Raw genomic sequence first — 21,717 nt, 5'->3', positions numbered from 1 at the left:
ACCCGAGCGGGCGCGAATACTTTGCCAAACTCCAAAAGGCACAAAAGCATCTCCAGCCTCAATCCCAAACCATTCATGAGCGACAATGACCGCCCTCTCTCGCCCTCTTCCTATTTTATTTCTTTTTATTTTTATTTTATTTATTTGTCACAACAGTATATATAAGTATAAGCATGAAATAATTATACGAACTGGATACAATTAAAGGGAACATTAGGACAGGAACGGTAAGCACGCTGGTGCTCTTAGGCACGCCCCTTACAGACCTCTTAGGAATGGGGTGAGGTCAATAGTAGATAGTCTTCGGTTAAAGATTTGGGGATTTTGGCCGCTCGTCCTGCAGACCGCGAGCCCTAAAAAATTAAACCCTTCCCTCCTTCGCGTTTTCCTTCCAGAATCCAATCCGGAGATTTTTCACAAACCGGAAAGTTGGTTCGTCGGGCGGAAAGGCTGGGCCGAGTTACTGATTTAAAGAGAAATGAAAGTGAAAGTTAAGGGGAAAGTCGGGAGCTTGTGGTTCGCTTCTAGCTTCCAGAGAAGTTCTTCGCAGCCATGGCCCAAGCAAGCCAAGCGATCCGGTGAGAGCCTTTTACCCTCCCGCTTCCCTGGCAGGACCCCCCCCCCACACAAAAAAAAATCCCTTAAGTATTTCAATAACTCTCTGCAACTAGGGGAAAAAAGGGGAAGTCGAGCGGAGCTCAGCTGACTGCAGAATGTAAACCGCGCGCCATCGTTTGTCTATTTCTGGAGACCGAGAATGCGATCTAACGAAGCCAGCCCACGCCGAATCCCCGGCTAAAGACTGGGGCTTTGTTCTCAGAAACCACGGTTTACGGATCTCATCTGATTGTCTAGGTTCGCACGGCAGGTGAAGATCACAGGGACCCGGTTTGCTCAACAACCCGGTCGGTTGTTTTATGGGTTGGTTCAAAAAACAAAACAAAACCCTGAACTGCCGTTTTCTTCTGAAAAGAAGAAACGTAGTTGAACTAGTAAACGCATATTTGCAGCAGCTCTGGGGAACGTAGAACAAAACTTCTATTGAAGGCACTCCGGATTCTTAATTAAAAACATAGGGCTTGATTCATACGGAATCATGAGGCTGCTCATTTAATCTCGCTGGCATAGTGACCTCAGGCTTCGCTCATAGTTTGCTTAATCATTGAATAAATTACCATTATCTGAGTTCACACAATATGCTGATAACAAATGGTTTACAAATTGCAATGGCTAGATTCATAGGTCTGCAGTAACAAGCCACATTATGACTGCATTCTTACAATACACCAATTGTATAAGTATGGTGTAAGATGTGTACTCATTGTGATTTATAAGCAATCTTTATGGAATTGTGATGGGCAGCTTGTGGCCTCAGGGTTGCAAGAGATCCTGGATCCTTTTTTATGACCCTTGGAGATTTTTCTGACCACGAATACTGAGATTTGAGTTGGGGTAGACGTAAAATCTGTAATTTATCAAAACCAAATTCTAATCTAGACCAAACCAGTTTGCAGGCCCTCAGCCTTTGAAAAATGCCAGTGTGCTCTGTGGCCATCAGAAGGTTGTCCACCCCTGCAATAAACTATCATTAGGCCATGATGACTCAGGATTGTGTGCATACACACATACATTTATTTACCTTTTGTCTGTGTTTCCCTTCATTTCAAATTAACCACATATATTGGAAAAATTAGAAGATTGCTCATTGCTTTGGGACAAGAAAAACAGAGTCACAGGAATTTAACCTTATTTGGCACAAATCATATCTGGACAACAAAAATACAGACAGCTATTAGATGACCACAAAGAGAGTTTTCAGAATCTCTCTTCTGTCATCTGGTTACTGATTTATTAGGCATAGCCTGGTTATATTTGAATTATTAATTGGCCATATTTTCCTCAGTGTTAAATATTGGATGCATGAGAGGGGGATTGAAAAGGGCAGAAGCTTATCCTCAGTTTCTATCTATCAAAGTTCACCTTTATAGTAACTACAATGGTAAAGAAATTAGATTTGGACCAGGGAAATCTGGCTTCATGTCCCCACTTGAACCTGGAGCTGGCTGAAAGGCTTTGGTCAAGTTGGTCTTTTTCAGTCCGGCTTCCTGATAAGATTGTTGTGAGGATCAAGTGAAAGGAGGTTTCAAGAGGAGGGGGAAAAAGGGAATGATAAACTGGTGTGCTATTTTATATCATGTTCTCTTTCTCTCCCCATAGCGATGCATCAAATCATAAATATTATGGAACTATTGATCAGATGCCTGCTTCGGAGATTTTTGGTATGAGAATTAAGCCATCACTACAGCAAGTATTCTAAAGATTGCAAGTGAACTCTGCAACATAATGAATGTAGATGTCATTGTCATGAATCCTGCTTAAGATAGGTTGAGTTCAATCAGATAAAAAAAATCATTGTGGCTGCAATCAGTTGATCTTCTGAAATTTACTCCTTTAACATACAACTCCAGTGTGTTTGGTGGGACTTCCTTTATGTTATCCAGAGCCCATGAGAATGCCAGATCAGATTGGCTGAGCTAACTGCACCTGCCTCACTTCTAGAGATGTGCTAGGAGCATTTTGGATCTGAAGCCAAAAAGCAGCTTCAGAATATGCAACAACTGAAAGAAGCTGGATCTTTTCCTAGCTTTGGGTGGTAGCTGCGCAATACTCAGGAAATCCTCAGTGTCTTTAATTGAAACATTTCTTGTTCCTGAGAGCTTCTATACATGGCTTCTATAGGGAGATGCTCACAGCTATGACACTCCACTTCTCAGATTCAGATTCAAAGTCCTGCAAATCCCCACTTGTCAATTATTAACAACAGGAAGCTTTAATACCTTCCAGGAAACAGCTGGAGTTGGCAAGCTGTGGTTCTCACCATAACCAATAACTTCAACACCATAGAGACTGAAACAAATTCTAGCTTTTCCCCCCCTTAAGGACCAATAACCTTTCTTTCACTGCAGTAGTATAGTCCAATTTAGGCACTGCGGGAGTTGCTGGATTTTTTTTCTTCTTCTCCAAATTATTTGGGACACAGAAACTTATATTACCCCTAAATAGGAAAATTAAGTCTTATAATACATGTATTTTCTCTAGAATTATTTTTTTACATTCTAAGATTTACCTCCACTCCCACCCCTTCCAATTTCTATCATTTCACTGCAAAATATAAATTGTGACATCCTGTGTTGTTGTTTTTTTTTGCTGTAGGAACTTTCAAAGCTTATTTCAACATAGTTTCCCAACCTTAAAACTGAAGAACTGCAGGCATAGGATTTTTGCTCTTTCTCCTCCAAATCTACTTCTTAATGTCACCCTGTAAATCTTAAATTGGCACATTCTGTCCACAAGTACCAGTGTGTTCTTTGGCACCAGCAGAGTTTTCCTTCAGCAGTTGCCTCCCCAATTTCCTTGATCTTTCTCCACCTCCCTTTAGCAGGTGGTAACCAATTTTACCTGTCCCAAATGCAGACTTAAGTATACAAAGACGGCAGTTATCTGCTATAGAGCTACCTAATCTGGACTGGCTCCCTAGCACCATGTAACGGGGTGAGTTCCCATTACTTGTCCCAGCTTCTGCCAACCTAGCAGTTCAAAAGCACATTAAACAATGCAAGTAGAAAAATAGGGACCATCTTTGGTGGAAAGGTAACAGCGTTCCGTGCAACTTTGGCGTTTAGTCATGCCGGCCACATGACCACGGAGACGTCTTTGGACAGCATTGGGTCTTCAGCTTTGAAACGGAGATGAGCACCACCCCCTAGAGTCAGGAACGACTAGCACATATGTGTGAGGGGATCTTTACCTTTAATCTGGACTGAAAAGATCTAGGAGATAGCAGGGAAAGAGATACAGAAAATGTTACTTTTTTGTGCTTTGTGGTTGTTATGAGTTTTGCAGCTGGTAGCCTGCTGCAGATAAGAGCTAAACAGTTTTGATTCAAAAGTGAAATCTTCTTGGGGGAAGTAACAACAGAGGGCTTCTGCTCTACCTCTAGCTCGGCCCCCCTATTGGTGAGCTCATTGGGAGGGGGAAGAAAGTAACCAGATGTAAACTCATTGGCATGCAACAAAGCATTTGGCCGGAACGAATAGCTTTGAAAAACCTGAGAGAATTCAGTTAACTGACAGAAAGGTAAGCTGAATTTAAGGAAATGAAGTCTACAAAAAGACCCCAAAGCAGGGGTGAAATTCTCCCACTTCTGACCGGATCTCACAATCCGGTAGTGATCGTGACCAGTGATTCGGCGATCCGGTAGCGATCGCTGAACCATTGGCGACACCCACTGCTCAGGTGTCATTACTTCCTGGTTTTAACCAGGAAGTAATGTATTTTTTTTAAGGTCTTTTAGCAGAAGGTTTTGTGCATACGTAGAAGGTCTGCACGCACATGTGATGTGCGCGGGCAGCGTGTGGACTTCCGAGCCGTTAAGGAAGGTAAGTCGATTTCACCCCTGCCCTAAAGCATGGTATTTTAGGGGAGAGGAAGCCTGTGGGAAAAGCCCTTGTACTGTGGGAGAGGACGTGTATTGTAGCTGTAGACTTTATACCAGTGTTTCTCAACCTTAGCAATTTTAAGCTGGAGGGACTTCAATTCCTAGAATTCTCCTGGCTGAGAAACTCTGGGTCCATCCAGCTTAAAGTTGCTAAGGTTGGGAAACACTGCTTTACACTGATTGTCTGCTTAGAGCTGTAACATAACAGTGTTTTAGATGAATCCATCCTTGGCCTGTGTGATTGGTGTTGGGCCATTCTCCAGACCATGGTTGCAAGATTCTCCCCCACCCAGCCATGTTTCCCTGATAGAGCACAAGTTGGACTCTTGTCCATTGCTTGGCAAGAAACAGAACTGGGCTTCTGCCCTCTGTCACAGCAGTAGATGAAGGCACACTCTTCCACAGCATTCTGCAGGTGTGGGAAAGTTGCAGCCCTGTCCAAATTCATCCCTGGAGGCGGAAAAAAAACTTGACTTGTTACAATGCATTTTTCCTCCATGTATGACTGCAGTCTAATATACTGACATATATGTGTGTGTGTGTGTGTGTGTGTCTTTGGTTGTTCGGGTTTTCTCCCGTGTAAAATTGGAAGTGTCTTGGTGACGTTTCGACGAAGTCTCATTCGTCATCTTCAGGCTGGTGTTTACTGCTTCGTGCTTCTAGGAGCAATAATATAAAATATACTGATAATATATAAACTGAAAACTAGAGTGTTTGGGAACAGTGGGGATTTGTGAAGCGGTTGTGGTCTGAATCTGCAGGAAGAAGGAGGGAAGGGGTTTTACTCTGGGTGAGAGACAAAGTGCCAAGGCGGAGACCTACAAGCAGCTCCACTTTAGCTTTCCATTTCCTCCACTTTCTCTGTTACTAGTCACACCTCTTCTACAGCTTGCCTTGATTACTCCTTCTAGTCTTTGACCATATTTAGGGCTCAGTAAGAGGAAAGGGGCTGGGCTGTTCCCTAGGCCCTTGTATTGGTATTTCCTGGGTTGAAAAAGGAAATGAGATTTAAAGAATTGAGAAATATTTCTTTCTTAGTTGCTCCTTTACGGTGATGAGACCAGCATGAAGGAAGATCGTCCTGGTGTTCCATAAATCACAGGGCCCTGGTGGATCTATTGCTTACAGTTACAGGCTGGTACCTGTTCGTTTGCTTCCCCTATCATGTTTTTCTTTTCCCTTCTTTTCTTTCCCCCCTTTCTACTGCTCCTCCTTTTTTCGCTCTCTTTTCGCTTTTTTTCTTTGCAATCTCAACTCTTGGTTTTTCTTGTCTATGGAGATTCTCGGTCCTCCAGGTCATGGCTGTCCCAAAGGTGCTTTTCTCAAGAGGCAACTGGACTTTCTGGTTTTATCTTTGAAGATGCTTCGCTTCTCATCCAAGAAGCTTCTTCAGCTCTGACTGGATGGTGGACTGAACCCTTCTTTCCCCACCATCCAGTCAGAGCTGAAGAAGCTTCTTGGATGAGAAATTGCACTTCTCATCCAGAAGAAAAAGAAAGTCCAGTTGCCTCTAGATAAAAAGCTCCTTTGGGTCTCGGTTTTCTGGTTTTGCTTTAAAAAAAAAAAGCATTGGCACAGGAATATGAAAATCGGGTAGCTGCCTTCTGACTAAAGCATTTTCAGAAAAGCTTTTGGGAGCTTCATAGATCTCATAAAAGTAGCTGTGGCTCATGAAAGTTTATGCCTTTTGATGAAATCGTTAGTTGGAAAAGTTACTACCAGACCCCTGATTTGGGTCTACAGTAGACTGATGGGTCTCCCTTCTGACAATGGCTTCACAAATAGAAGGAAATTTCTTCATCTTTGTCTCATGCTATAAAAATGACATGGCTTTTTTTTAAATAAAGATTTTTAATTGGCCTTTAGTTTCTCACCCAGTGAGAAGGTTTTTGGCTTGAAATAATGAGGAACTGGTATTTAGGGGAATATTCATTTTATGAACAGGGTGGCGCAGTGGCCTAGAGGTGAAGAGACTCACCTTCCACTTGAAAGGTTGAGAGTTCACTCCTAGGTAGCTGTTTCTCTATTAGGGTGCAAAGAAAAACTGTCTGCTGCCAACCCTGCATAGGCATCAGGTAGGGCATCCAGCCAGTAAACGCTCAGCTCCATTCAGTCGCCCCAAATGAAGGGATTAAAAGGTTATAAAAAGAAAAAAAATCAATTTTATGAACAGCCTCCATGGCAGCTATTTCTTTGTTCCTCTGAATTCAAAACATGCTCACCAGTCAAAAAAAATTCCAGTACTTATCAGAAGTAAATCTCATTAATTTAAGTGAATTGCAGCTATGTCTAGTTTAATGAAAAGAAGGACTAGGGGAGACCTGATAGCAGTGTTCCAATATCTCAGGGGCTGCCACAAAGAAGAGGGAGTCAAACTATTCTCCAAAGCACCTGAGGGTAGAACAAGAAGCAATGGGTGGAAACTAATCAAGGAGAGAAGCAACCTAGAACTAAGGAGAAATTTCCTGACAGTTAGAACAATTAATCAGTAAAACAACTTGCCTGCAGAAGTTGTAAATGCTCCAACACTGGAAATTTTTAAGAAAATGTTGGATAGCCATTTGTCTGAAATGGTGTAGGGTTTTCTGCCTGGGCAGGGGGTTGGACTAGAAGACCTCCAAGGTCCCTTCCAACTCTGTTATTCTATTCTATAAGTGAACTTTTCCCCCTGAACAAGTATGGAAACCAGCTCTACAAGAACAGCTCAGCAAAAAGCTTTCTTAAAAGGAGGAAATGTTCTTCATACAGGCATGCATACTCACTCATGGAGAGTTCTGACTATATAAAAAATAAAAGTAAACGTATCAGATTAATGAACCATATTATTTGAAGGGATTGGCTAAATTTTTCTTTTCAGAATGCAGTCCTAACCAAAAATAATAATAAAAAAAATACCCTCCCTATTAATAATAAAGTCACTTTTGGTTTTTTGGTTTTTTTAAAAGTAGATTGCTGCATGACTTGCAAAACCAAAAGAAGTATAAAGTATGGCTAGTTCTCATAACCTTCCTTCTTAATCACAGATGACTTTCATTTTTGGCTTGTCATTGGATTTCCTAAGCTGGAGCCCAGCAGTAGTCTTGGGTTGTGCAACAAAGGTCTTGACTTGCAAAATATCTTGGAAGTTTTAGAACATAAAAAGTCAAACAGGATATTCTTCATCAGAAGTGGGTTAAAATGAGAGCTCTGTAAAAAAAAATCATCACGGGCTATTTTGACTCTCCAACCTATTCTGAGTAATATGCATACTACATTTTGTGCAGGTTTCCTTGCCACTGAGATTAGAACTTTCAGCCTTTCATAAGCCTGCCTTGGCTTGTATGCCCTACCCAAAGCAGATCCCAACAGACATACTAAAAATGCAAAGGAGTCACAAAATGCTCTGAGCAATGATTTAGCAGGCGTTTTACCTCCATTACAGGTAGTCCTCGACTTACATCATCACTCAGTCTCATTGAGTGATGGTGCAAAGTTACAACGACATTGGAAAAAAGTGACTTATGACCATTTTTCATAATTATGACCGTTGCAACTGGTTCATGTTTACGACGGTTGCAGTGTCCCAGAATCTCTTTTGCAACCTTCTGACAAGCAAAGTCAGTGGGAAAATCAGATTCACTGTTACTAACTTAACAACTACAGGCGGTAAAATGGGACAAAATTCACTTAAATGTTTCTCTTAGCAACAGAAATTTGAGGCTCAATTGTGGCCATAAGTGGAGGACTACCTGTACTCGATGGTGTTCACCTTGACCCTTGGTGGACACTGATTAAGTATTACTTTGATTACACCGAGTTTTATTTTAAAAAATATTCTACAGGTAGTCCTCCACGTACGACCATAATTGACCCCAAAATGTATGTTGCTAAGTGAGAAATTTGTGAAGTGAGTTTTGCCCCATTTTATGACTTTTCTTGCCACAGTTCTTAAGTGAATCACTGCAGTTGTTAAATTAGTAACATGGTTGTTAAGTGAAACTGGCTTCCCCCACTGACTTTGCTTGTCAGAAGGTCGCAAAAGGGGATCGCGTGACCCTGGGACATTGCATTCGTCATATATATGAACCAGTTACTAAGCATCTGAATGTAAATCACATGAGGATGCTGCAATCTCATAAATGTGAAATGTGAAAACGGATACAGAGTGCAAAAAATGAAAATGGAGAATCAGGGAAGGAGCTGTGGTGGTGCAGTGGTTAAAATTAAGTATTGCAGGCTAATTCTGCACAAGTTCGATTCTCACCAGGCACAAGGTTGACTCAGCCTTCCAATCTTCCGAGGTTGATAAAATGAGGACGAATGAGATTGTTGGGGGCAATATGCTGACTCTGTAAACTGCTTAGAGAGAGCTGTAAAGCACTGTGAAGTGGTATATAAGTCTAAGTGCTATTGTTATTGCTACTGTTTGCCAGTTAGGGAAGATTCTGTTGCTATCTGAGGAGACTTAAGCTAATGGATAGGCAAAGGCCGGTGTACTTTGTAGCTTGGCTGCATCTGGTTGATGTCCAGAAAAAGAGTGATGAGGATGGTGTGAGGAAAGTCAGCTGGGCCCCCTGATCTGAATCTATAATTTTTTTTCAAGCAGGAGTTAGGTTTGTCTATACACAATGTTAACATTGATGATTTATTCATTTATGCATGCAAACATTCCTTGAACTCAGTGTTGACTCCTGACAACTGCCTAAATAAGTCCCTGCTGTTTCCTTGGCAAGGTTTTTCAGAAGTGTTTGTCATTGCCTTCTTCTTAGGGCTGAGAGAGAGTGAGTGGAGCTAGAGGTGGAACACTAAGGTACAACTAGAATTCACGGTCTCTTGTTTTCTAGCAGATGCCTTCACCACTACACCTACTTGGCTTACAAAATTTACACGAAATTGTAAGAAATGTTGACTGAATCCTTTATAGCAGTGATGGCGAACCTTTGACGTGCCAGAAGTGGCATGCGAAACCATCCCATGAGGTATGCACGGTCCCGCTGGCCTTCGCGCGCGGGGAGCACCAATATCCAGAAGAGGAGCAGTCCATCGCTCAAGCGCGAGCCAGCACCTAAACACCCAGATACCAGCATGGATGCGCGCCTGATGAACAGCTGGATATCACGCATGTGCATGACATCAACCTGGAAGTTCGGGTACTGGCCTGCACATGCATGACAGAACGCCACTCTTCTGGGTTCCGCCGCTCCTGCGTGCGCGATAGCCAGCTGACCAGTGCGCATGTGATCACAGGAATGCGGAATAGAAGCCAGCGAGGCTGCACATTCTTTGTGGGATGATTTCGCGTGCCGCTTCCAGCACATGTGCCATAGGTTCACCAACACTGCTTTATAGTCATCAAGATAAGGATGTAGAGGACGTTATCTTTGAAAGAGGGAGCATCTGCCTGTCTGGGGAAGAGGGATCACTTCACATAGGCATTAATTTACCAGAGGCATACCCTGCATACCCTTCTGATCATTGTATGTTGGATTCTTCTTGTGCTCTAAATGCAGGAATGCATGGATTTATTGTCTTTATCTTTATCCTTGAATGGATCAGCATCACCAGGGGACATCTGAAATGTTATATAGTAAGGAATGTGGACTGGTGTCATGAAGATTTCCTACTTGCATGGCAGTTTGATGTTGTTTATGTATGAGGTGAGAAGAATTGCAGAGACAGCAGTTCAATACAAGATTACCAGTTATCATAACCTTCCAGATTTTATGCTGTTCACAAAGCATAGCCTCTAATTACTAGAGTAAGTAGCACTGGACCCACAGTTAGGTTATTAAAATGACTTAAGAGAAACATTTTATTTTAATGTTAAGGTTCTGGAGTTAAGTTACCCTCTTGCCATGTTTCTGGTCTTAAGATAATAAATTTTATTACTATAAAATCTTTATCATCCCCTGTTCTTTTACACTCCAAGTATACACTGACAACCTATCTTTATTATCCTATAAAGAATGGGAGAAAATAGACCAAACATTCCAGCTGTAAGCAGTGTGACCTGCTAAGATATTAATATCAGGTTATCTATTTGCATTTTATTCACTTTTTCCTTTAAAAAGCTCTTTGTATCATTCACTTCCCACTGAATTCTCACATTATTCCTTGGGGGTAAGTTAGATTGAAAGATGATTATCAAAGTCCATCCCATTGGATTTTGTGGCATAGAGAAATATGAAGTTGTGTTTCTCCGTCTTATATTTCATTGACAGATAATACAAATTGAGTAATAATATAACCTTTTAGTATTATATAAATAGTTATCAAGAAGATTCTTTGATCCAAATCTCAGGATGAGTGTGCTATACTTTTAATAAGAAAAACTGGCTTTTTATGCAGTTAGTGTACATGATTATGAAATATAAATATCATCTAGAACACAGGTTGTATTCTGGTTAAGCACTGTAAATTAGAATAGAATAGAATCTTTATTCACTTTAAATGTACACTAATCAGCATACATTAAAATGAAATTTTGTTGCATTCAGCTCTCTCGTATAGTTAGATAATAAATGGCTTTATGCCATTTTCTGCTGTCAATATTAGTAGTTTCAGGATCAACTATTTTAATCTGGAGTTGATTGTACTTCAGGACAAACACAGGTTATGCTTTAGGAAATGTGAACTCTTTAATGAGCAAAATGAGCTGTCGAAGTGCTGTCCCGGTGCCTGGAAGCCGTATGGGTCTGGATGGGGAGAAACATTTTCAAGCTCAATCCCTCCAAGACGGAGTGGCTGTGGATGCCGGCACCCCGGTACAGTCAGCTGCAACCGCAGCTGACTGTTGGGGGCGAGTCATTGGCCCCAGTGGAAAGGGTGCGCAACTTGGGTGTTCTCCTGGATGGACGGCTGTCGTTTGAAGATCATTTGGCGGCCATCTCCAGGAGAGCTTTTTACCAGGTGCGCCTGGTCCGCCAGTTGTGCCCCTTCCTTGACCGGGATGCCTTATGCACGGTCACTCACGCTCTTGTCACTTCTCGTTTGGATTATTGCAATGCTCTCTACATGGGGCTCCCCTTGAAGTGCACCCGGAGGTTTCAGTTAGTTCAGAATGGAGCTGCGCGGGTGATTGAGGGAGCCACACGCTGCTCCCACGTAACACCGCTCCTGCACAGTCTGCACTGGCTTCCTGTGGTCTTTCGGGTGCGCTTTAAGGTTTTGGTTACCACCTTTAAAGCGCTCCATGGCTTAGGGCCCGGGTACTTACGGGACCGCCTGCTGTTACCTCATGCCTCCCACCGACCCGTACACTCACACAGAGAGGGTCTTCTCAGGGTGCCGTCTGCCAAGCAATGTCGGCTGGCGGCCCCCAGGGGAAGGGCCTTCTCTGTAGGAGCTCCTACCCTTTGGAATGAACTTCCCCCAGTTTGCGCCAATTACCCGACCTTCGGACTTTTCGCCGTGAGCTGAAAACGCATTTGTTTATTCAAGCGGGACTGGCTTAAATTTTTAATCTTAAATAATTTAAATTGGGGTTATTATTTATGAATTTTAAGGATTTTAAATTTGATAGTTTTAAATTTCGGCCTTTTATGGAATATGCTTGTTTTAAGTTTTTGTTTTAATTGTATATTGTATTGTTTTTATAATTTGGCTGTACACCGCCCTGAGTCCTTTGGGAGAAGGGCGGTATAAAAATCTAAATCAATCAATCAATCAATCAATCAATCAATCAATCAATCTGGAACTGAATATATTGTTTGTGCCCTGACTAAAAGTGGACTTATTAAACTAAAACATGATGCCTTTTCAGGGGGAAAATGAATGAGATTTCAAGAGAAATGGCGTGGATGTTTCAAAGCATCAGGGATACCATGATAAAGAACCAAAGAGAGATAAAAGACTTAATCCAAGGCATAAGTGACAAAGTAGAAAATATGATAGAACTGGCAATGAATGAAGATCAAAAAGTCCAGAAAAGAGAGGAGGTGGTGGAAAGAATGGAGAAAAAGATAGAGCAGACAAACCACCAAATAAAACAAGAGGATGAGAAAAACTTTTTGAGATATATAAAAATGGAATTGGAATTGGATAATTTGAAAGATGTTTTTGAAAGGGAGATAGGAATAAGGGTGGATACTCTGGAGATATGGCAGTTTAGGAGACAGGAGAAATATTTAGATGGAATAATGAAGATACAAATGTTGACAGAGACAAATATTCAAGAGAGGAGTGTGGGAGGAAAGGCAAAAAACGAACAAGAATTGAAATATTAAAATGGGCAAGGGATGATGGACAGAATAGAACTCTCCCCCTTTTCTTCTTCTTTTTTCAAATATAATGATGGCCTGATTAAAAACTAGAAATGGAGGTAGAAATAAAAATATACACCCTTATATGAAGGACTATGTATTAACATAAATATGTGTTTTGACATTAAGATTAGTAAGAGTGGCCTGACTAGAAGCCAGAATAGAGGTAGAAATAAGAATTAGGGGGAATATTAGTAGTTATAATTTTCATATAAATTGAAAATAAGTAATAATTGGATGGAAAGTTGAGAGGTTGAAAGATGGTATTACTATGTATGTTGATGATCATTGACATTAGAATAGAACACTAAATATTGAACAATGTATATTGCCTTATACATTGTAAGCCGCCTTGAGTCTTCGGAGAAGGGCGGGGTATAAATGTAAACAAAAAAAAACCTACTCTAAAATAATCAAAAACATTAATATTAGGATTATATAAGTTTGAGTAATGTATTAATAGACGTAGGGATGAAATTTACTTACCTTCCTTACTGGTTCGGAAGTACACGCACCACACGTGCATCACATGTGCGCGCAGACCTTCTGCGCATGCGGAAAACCTTCTGCGCATGCGGAAAACCTTCTGCCCCGGGCTGGTGGGTGGAGCTTTGCTCCGCCATCGCTACTGGATCGCCAGACTACCAGCCACAATCACTATCGGATCGCGTGATCTGGTCCAATCCGGGAGCATTTCACCCTGAATTGACGGTTATTATTTGTACCTACCCAGAGACCAAACTGTTCATTGTATTGATGTTGACATTTGTTTAAAAATAAAAACCCAATAAACCTTAAAAAAAAAGAGAAGTGGACTTCAGCTCCTAGGGTGTTCATACAGCTTAAAATTGCCAAGGAACAAAGAGTTGATTTAATGCCTGATGTTGCGTTGCTGAAGGTTTGAAAACACCTAATTGCTCACCTCTCCAATCTTTTGAGAGAGTGTAAGTGGCAAAATTAGTATCTTAAGCTTTCAGAGATTTTGTTCAGTTTTCTTCTTAAAAGCCCCCACCCCATCCACAGGGGGTTAAGGGGGGAAGTAATTCAGTGTTCTGGGGTTCTCAGGATTGCTGAGAGGTGACTTAAGCCTCCATAAAAATATTGTTGCAATTGAAATGATAGATTTGAAATATTGGGCTGTGGGAACCTGAGAGCTGCAAGTGGGGTGCTAGGGGAACTACCTGTGACCCATTAGCCATAGATTGCTCACCTCTGTCTTAAAGTTTTCTGAAGACAAGGTCCATATTGAGATGCATAAATTAATAGTTGTATCAAATGACCATCTTTTTGGGGAGAAATACATTTTAGACTTTTTTTCCAATGTATGTATCATATGACCTTTGAAAGAAAGAGAATATATAGGCCGCGGTGTGGCTCAGGCTGTAAGACAGCCTTTTATTAAACACAGCTGGCTTGAGTCCCACCAGGCCCAAGGTTGACTCAGCCTTCCATCCTTTATAAGGTAGGTAAAATGAGGACCCAGATTGTTGGGGGGGGGGGCAATAAGTTGACTTTGTATATAAATATACAAATAGGATGAGACTATTGCCTTACACAATGTAAGCCGCCCTGAGTCTTCGGAGAAGGGCGGGATATAAATGTAAATAAATAAAAAAAATTAGATGCTGTGTTTTATATGGCTTGTTAAATGTTTGTGTGCTAGTAGTATTAATATTTCTCTGTTGCGTGTTGTAGGGATCACACCTCCTGTTATGACAGCTGAAGTACCTACTGCTCCTCCTGCCTTTGATGTAAACAACGTGTCTGGGTACGAAGGCACTACAGTTGGAGATGGTAAGTTTGGTGTAGAACCAATGGTGGGATTCAGCCAGTTTGCACCACTTTGGGAGAACCGATTGTTAGCTTTTTGAGCAGTCTGACAAACTGGTTGTTGGAAGAAATCATTAGGGCAGAGAACCGGTGGTTAAATTACTTGAATCCCACCACTGTGTAGAACTGATGAAAATGATGACATCCACATGATAATATATTGAATGCTAAAGTGTCACAAGGCTCTTGTGTTGATTTTGTGGCAATTAAATTTGCTGCTTTGAGTGGAATTACCATATTTATCTGGAAGGAAGATTCCCTGCCCCCCAATAATTACATTGCAATGGCAATATCACTTAGACTTGTACACCGTTTCACTGTGCTTTGCAGCCTTTCCTAACTGGTTTACAGAGTCATCATATTGCCCTCAACAATCTGGGTTCCCATTTTAGCAATCGTAGAAGGATGGAAGGCTGAGTCAACCTTGACAGCCGATGAGAATCGAACTGCTAGCGGTTGACAGAGTTAGCCAGCAATACTGCATTCTAACTACTGTGCCACCATGTTGTTTGATCTGCAGATTAACTTAAACTTGTGGAGTGTGGCAATAGCAGCAGATGGAGGTGTAGAAAAAGAGTGAATGAGGAGGGTGTGGAAACAAATAAAGACAGTAACTAGCTAGAAAGAAGTTGCTTCCATTGCTTTGAGGGAAACATGGACAAGTTTGCTCATCTTGTCCTGCTCTTACTACCTGTAGTTGCTCTGGGTAGTGAGATTGGTGGCATATACCTTTAATAAATAATATAGAAATGCAGGTGGAGAGAGTGAAAGTCCACCATGTAAAGCCTCCCAGGTTATGAACGTTCTCCAGAGAGTGAGCACCCTCATATCAATCATACACAGCACTTCCATGGACTTAGAGGCATTCCCTTGCAGATTTTCTTCAAAAACATGGAGGACATTGAGAGATCGGTCCTGTTTGTACAGGACTTAAAATCTGAAGTATACTGACCTAAGTAGTGGGGAGAACCAGTGAACACAGTGGGACTTACAACAGAGGAGAAATGCATAGGTTTCCTATTTTGCAAATAGAAGGGGAAAAAAAAATAAAGGTCTATTTTCTCTACCCAAGTGATCCATTGGCCAGCTGCTCGACCATCACCTGTTACTTGTATTTGGTAACACTCTGTAAGGAAACAGATTACAGATTACACGGTAGACAGATGCATCCTGAGCATAGCAGGATTCTTACTGGACAATAAGGACCTTGAATTTAGGATGACTTACAATAGGATAAGCCACTTTCACGGCTCCTTCGACCACAGACTTTTTTTTTTGTTTTTTTTTTTTAAATTTTTATACCGCCCTTCTCCCGAAGGACTCAGGGCGGTGTACAGCCAAAATAAAAACAAAATATATACCATTTAAAACAACATTTAAAAAGAGCAAATTTTAAAGGCTGATTATTAAAATTTAGATTTAAAAATTTAAAAATATTAAGAATACCCAATTTAAAATTCAACCCAAATTATGCCAGTCCCAGTGACTGTTGGCCACTGTTTAACCTGCAGCCTCTTTTCTCATCTTTACTCCCTTCTTTTGCAGCAGGGAAGTATTTCCCTCCTCCACCTGATTCGTTTCCTTATCGGGAAAGTGAGCCAATGCCAGCTCAGACAAACTGGAAGTAAGATGGATATTTAAATCTTCTAAGAATCTATTTTTATTTTGCCTTTGCCTCAAACTAAGTGGTTATCCTCTGCTTATCAGGAGGAAGAGAAAAATGAAAGCGCAATAGATACACAGGTAGTCCTTGACTTATGGCCACAATTGAGCCCAATATTTCTGTTGCTAAATGAGACAGTTGTTCAGTGAGTTTGCTCCCATTTTATGACCTTTCTTGCCGCAGTTGTTAAGTGAATCACTCCAGTTGTTAACCAAGTACCATGGTGGTTAAATGAATCTGGCTTCCACATTCACTTTGCCTGTCGGTAGCTCACAGAAGTTGATCACATGATCTCAGGACGCTGCAACCATCACAAATATGAGCCAGTTACCAAACGTCCAGATTTTGATCATGTGACCATGGCAACGCCCCAATGGCCATAAGTGTGAAAAACGGTCATAAACCACTTTTTTTACAGTGCCGTTGTAACTTCGAACAGTCACTAAACGAAAGGTTGTAAGTCAAGGACTACCTGTTAAGTGAAGTAGCTCAAGCAGGAGATAAGAGCTGCTTCTATTGAGGGAAGATCATGTTCCTTATAAAGCATGGTTTCCTCAGCATCCAGTAGGTCTTTAGCTCACACCAGTGGTGTAGTACCAGTTTGGTGGCTGCGCATGTGCTCTGCGCGCGCCAAATGTGTGCTCTGTGTGTGCATGCCCAGTGCAAACCTGCACCAAATGCAAGGTGCGCACGTGCAGTGCACGCCAAAAGGAGGCATGTGAAGGAAGGTAGGTAGAACAGCGCACGCAGGGGTGGTCGTGATCAGTTGTGGCGCGAGATTGTTGGAGCCTTTTTTTTACTTTTTTAAATGCATTTTTTTACTACCTATTTGGGCGAATAGGTAGTAAAAATGCTTTTAAGAGGTTAAAAAAAAGGCTCTGACGATCACAGCTGTGGCACGCGATCATTGGAGCCTTTTTAAAAAACTTTTAAAGCATTTTTTAACTACTTATTCACCAGCTGAGGTGCACGATCGTCCAATACAACCTATTCCTGCCATTCGGGCGGGAAAAACGAGTGAGTCGGAAAGAAGTGGCAATTGGACGTCTGGGCGATTAGGTGGGCTTGAGCTGGGGGGGGGGCAGGGATTTTTGCTACCTGTTCTCCGAACCACCTGCCACCATTGCTACCGGATTGGCCCATCCGGTTCGGTCTGAACCGGGAGCATTTCACCCCTGGTTCACGCGGCTTTCATCTACTTGTTTCCAGCATAACCGTTCTTTCCCCAAAGCTTTCTTTGAATGTAAAAATGATGGGTGGCTACAACCGGTTGCTTTTGGGGGGGAAACAGAGAAGACGAAGAAAAAAATACTAAAACCCAAAGTCACTGAGAGAGGCGATGAGAATCCTAAGTCAATAGCGGCCTCTCCAGTTTGTCACCTGATAAATGAGGATCTGCTACTGAGGGTGCCTATTGGGGCTTTTCATTTTGTGGGAGAATCCATAGATGCTCTAAAAATTCTGACCATGCCCAGCAACTCAAAAGGTAGCATGTCCCTGTCCTGGAGGAGTATTTGAAGCTAGCCCTGTGATTTATGCTGTCTCCATTGTTTTTGCTTGTGCCACAGTATTCCTGCTATTTCGGAAGATGAAGCCAAAGAAGCTTTCATCGAGTATGCTGCAAGCAAGTGCTGCTATAGCAAGGCTCCAGCCAGAGACTTGATATTTCAGGATCTCCTAGCACTGAATACCTACAGAGTAAGAAGAATATAATGTTAGCATGTGTGTGCATGCAACAAACCGTATATAAAGTCATGCACAGGTAGTTCTTGACTTACCCCCATTTGTTTTGTGACCGTTTGATGTTACATCAGCACTGAAAATTGTGACATATGGCCATTTTTCTCCTTTACGACTGTTGCAGCATTATGTGATCAGAATTTGGACATTTGGCAACTGGTATGTGTTAATGACGGTTACAGTGTCCCGGGGTCATGTGATCTCCTTTTGCGACCTTCTGACAAGTAAAGTCAATGGCGAAGCCAGATTCACTTAACAACTTCAGTGATTCATTTAACACCTTGAGGCAAGAAAGGCTGTAAAACGGGGCAAAACTCATTTAAGAACAAGAAACTCACTTGCTTAGCAACAGAAATTTGAGGATCACATATGTTAAATTTGGACTATATGCTGCATAAAGACCTTGGTTAGAAATGTAGGTTTATTTTATTTATTTATTTTATTTATTTATTTGATTTTTATACCGCCCTTCTCCCGAAGGACTCAGGGCGGTGTACAGGCAAATAAAAACAGACAAGACAATATTATATAAAATGCAAAATTAAAAAACTTATTATAATTTGCCTAAAAATTTAAAATATATAGAAAACTAAAACCCCATTTAAAATTAATAAAAACTATAAAATCCATAAAATTTAAGCCAGCCCCGCGCGAATGAAAAGATGTGTCTTCAGTTCGTGGCGAATTAAAATTAATTAATTTTAAATGTAGGTTAAAATTAATTAATTAACAAATAAACAATTAATACAAAAAGAGTGCTTTACATCTGTAGGTTAACTCATGACTTCAGCCCCAACTTTTTCCAATAAGATTGGGACATTTCTAATATATGCAGGGAAAGCTTTGAAGAGTCATTGCCCATCGCTTGTTCCACAATAAGGCAAATTGATCTGTTTATGAAACTGTGAACCAAGAAGCCCCCTGATGTTCTTGATTTTATCACACAGTTTTCTCTCAAATGTTTATATTGTGTCTATTGATCTGAATATGCTGAGAAAGATTTGTGTTTTTTTGGCTTTTGTAAAGAGTGTAAGGTAATTCACATTGAATATTTAAAAGTACAATAACAGCAGTTTGTACAAAACAATATGTAATTTCAGGATAAAATGGCTTAAGAAAGGATATGTAGAAAATATGGAAAGTAAATAGAATAGAATAGAATAGACTAGAATAGAATAGAATAGAATAGAATAGAATAGAATAGAATAGAATAGAATTTTTTATTGGCCAAGTGTGATTGGACACACAAGGAATTTGTCTTGGTGCATATGCTCTTAGTGTACATAAAAGAAAAGATACCTTTATCAAGGTACAACATTTACAACACAAATGATGGTCAATATATCAGTATAAATCATAAGGATTACCAGCAAAAAAGTTACTATAAGTCATATAAGTTTCTCTATTTCAAGGTGCCACGGGTTTTCAATAGTGTACCTGAAGTGAATTCATCAGGAGAATAATTAAATTAGGAGCTATAACCGAATAGATTTTTTTCTCCAGTTCTCATTCACTGTATTGAGAACAGCATGGCAGACTGATATCCAGGGAGGATTACAATTTTACAATATACAATTTGTGTATATTCAACTGAAGGGTAGTAATTGATGAGAAGTTTCATTTTCCACAAATTTATTCAGTGGTCTTAGATGAGACCATTATTAAACTCTCATCTTCTGATATGGTGTGACAAAACAGAGGCAAGTGACAAAACATAGTGCGAACACTGTGTCATGTTGCACATTTTTGTCATTTTGGCATCATGGAGAGAAATGGACACCTATCTATAACCCTGGGAGAATAATACTTAGTGTAGTGATGACTGGAAAAAAAAATTGAAGGAATGGGGAGAATGTTAAGTAGACTGTCACTTCTGTTCAGATATGGTTTGTGTTTCTTCTGTAGCTTGCTGCTTTTTTTCCTTCTTGCTCCTTTCCTTACCCATTTCCTTTTTTTTTCAATAAAGTATCAGTGGTGAAGACAGAATCGTCCAACCAGGAAATAAGTGATTGGAAAGAGAATAGAAACTAGCAGTTTGGTAATTCACTTTGGGAACACAAGCACATAACATGTGATGCCCAGTTGGACTGAGAAACTCATCTGTTGCTCAATGTCTTCTGTACAGAGTTGTATATGTTTAAGAGACAAGAGGGGAAGGGGAACAAAAACTTCATAAAAACTTGCTGGCACTTTGTTTTTTTTTTTGTTTTTTTTTAATTTTTTTATTACTTTTTTCCAACAAACAAAAAAGAAAATACATTATTACACCCTTGTGCTATACATAAAAAAGGGAAGATTTGGGTCTTCGGATATATCCTCATGATTGCCAAAATCCACGTTCTCGAGGTACAGGTACCGAAGCGTCCAATTTTCCAAGCGCATAGTCCACGAATGGTTTCCAAGTCTTCCAGAAATTATCTTCTTTATACACACCACTTCTAATTTTAATATCACATGTCATTTTATCATTTAAGGCTAATTTCCACATTTCAGAATTCCACTCTTCTATTCTAAAAATCACATCTAATTTCCAATATCTAGCTATTATAATTCTACCTATTATAATCATAATTCTAATCAATTCTTTTTCATATTTTGTTAATTCTATTTCCTTAATTACCAACAATAATATAGTTTCCACTCTCAATATTATTACTTTCCCCATTATTTCAAATATAATTTTCTCCAATTGTTGCCAAAACTTTTTAACCTTATCACATTTATACCACATATGTTCATAAGTCCCCAATTCCATCTCACATCTCCAACATTTTTTACTAATTTTTTTATCCATTTGTGACAATCTTACTGGAGTCAAATACCATTTCCAAACAACTTTATAATTATGCTCTTTAATCCTTATAGATAAAGTTCTCATAATTCTACTATTCCAATTCACATTCCAATCTGACTCTGGTATTTCAATATTAAGATCTTTTTCCCAATTTGTCCTCATCACTCTTTGTAATTTTTCATCAGAGTTTATAATCTTATAAACCCTACTAACGAGTCCCTTTAGCCCAATTTCATCTTTCATAATCCGAGATACTAAATATTCAAATTCAGTTTCACATCTATTTATCGAATAATTTTCCTTAATTTTTTGTCCATTTTCTATCTGTATTTTTCAAACCAACTTAACCCTAATTTTTCAATAATTTCTTTATTCCTCCTTTCATTTTCCATAACTTTTATCCAATCTCTAATAATTTCTATATTTTCCTCTTTAATCACTTCATTACGCTTTTATATTATTTTTAATCGGCCAATTTCAATTGTCTCCCCAAAAGATTATATCCGAATTAAAATTTTAACAAATTTATTCCACATTTTTACTTAATCCTTTAACCAATAACTTCTAATTACACATTTTAAGTTTGCTTTATCTAAAACCACCTTGATCCAAATTTCTATATCCCTTAACTCTAAGTCTCTCCAATAGTTATCTTCACCTTTAAATATTTTTACCACTATCCGGATACCATACGCACAGTAATAATTAAATAATTTGGGGATTCCTAATCCACCTTCCTTTTGATTTTGATACCACATTTTCTTCACTAATCTAGGTCTTTTCCCACCATTACAAAATTTGTCCAATTTTTTCTGATATCCTTCAATATCTTTCTCTGTCAAATTTAGCGGTAGCATCTCGAATAAAAAGTTAAACTTGGGCAGCAACATCATCTTACACATTGCAATTCTACCAAACCAAGACAACTTTAACATTTTATATTTGTCTATCT

At 40.0% G+C, this 21,717-nt stretch overlaps 1 protein-coding gene across 4 annotated transcripts in view; it reads left to right on the top strand.

Moving 5' to 3' along the window:
• The first annotated feature begins 290 nt into the window (after nucleotides 1-290).
• Nucleotides 291-21,717, top strand: part of LOC131191894 (protein SSUH2 homolog) — a 53,394-nt gene continuing 31,967 nt past the window's right edge. Inside the window, exons 1-5 of one of the 4 annotated variants that reach the window (XM_058170500.1) lie at nucleotides 291-578; nucleotides 2,218-2,279; nucleotides 14,434-14,532; nucleotides 16,114-16,192; nucleotides 17,800-17,929. In XM_058170500.1, the coding sequence (XP_058026483.1) occupies nucleotides 553-578; nucleotides 2,218-2,279; nucleotides 14,434-14,532; nucleotides 16,114-16,192; nucleotides 17,800-17,929 (396 nt within the window). In that variant the 5' untranslated portion in view covers nucleotides 291-552. Of the gene's footprint in view, nucleotides 579-687; nucleotides 869-2,217; nucleotides 2,280-5,510; nucleotides 5,637-14,433; nucleotides 14,533-16,113; nucleotides 16,193-17,799; nucleotides 17,930-21,717 lie in introns of those variants that run through there. The other 3 variants (XM_058170501.1, XM_058170502.1, XM_058170503.1) reach the window with 3 other exon arrangements.

The sequence above is a fragment of the Ahaetulla prasina genome, chromosome 2 (assembly GCF_028640845.1).
Source record: "Ahaetulla prasina isolate Xishuangbanna chromosome 2, ASM2864084v1, whole genome shotgun sequence".
NCBI classification, from domain to species: Eukaryota; Metazoa; Chordata; class Lepidosauria; order Squamata; family Colubridae; genus Ahaetulla; species Ahaetulla prasina.
The sequence above is the reverse complement of the archived record's forward strand: the minus strand, read 5'-3'. Positions and strand labels throughout refer to the sequence as shown.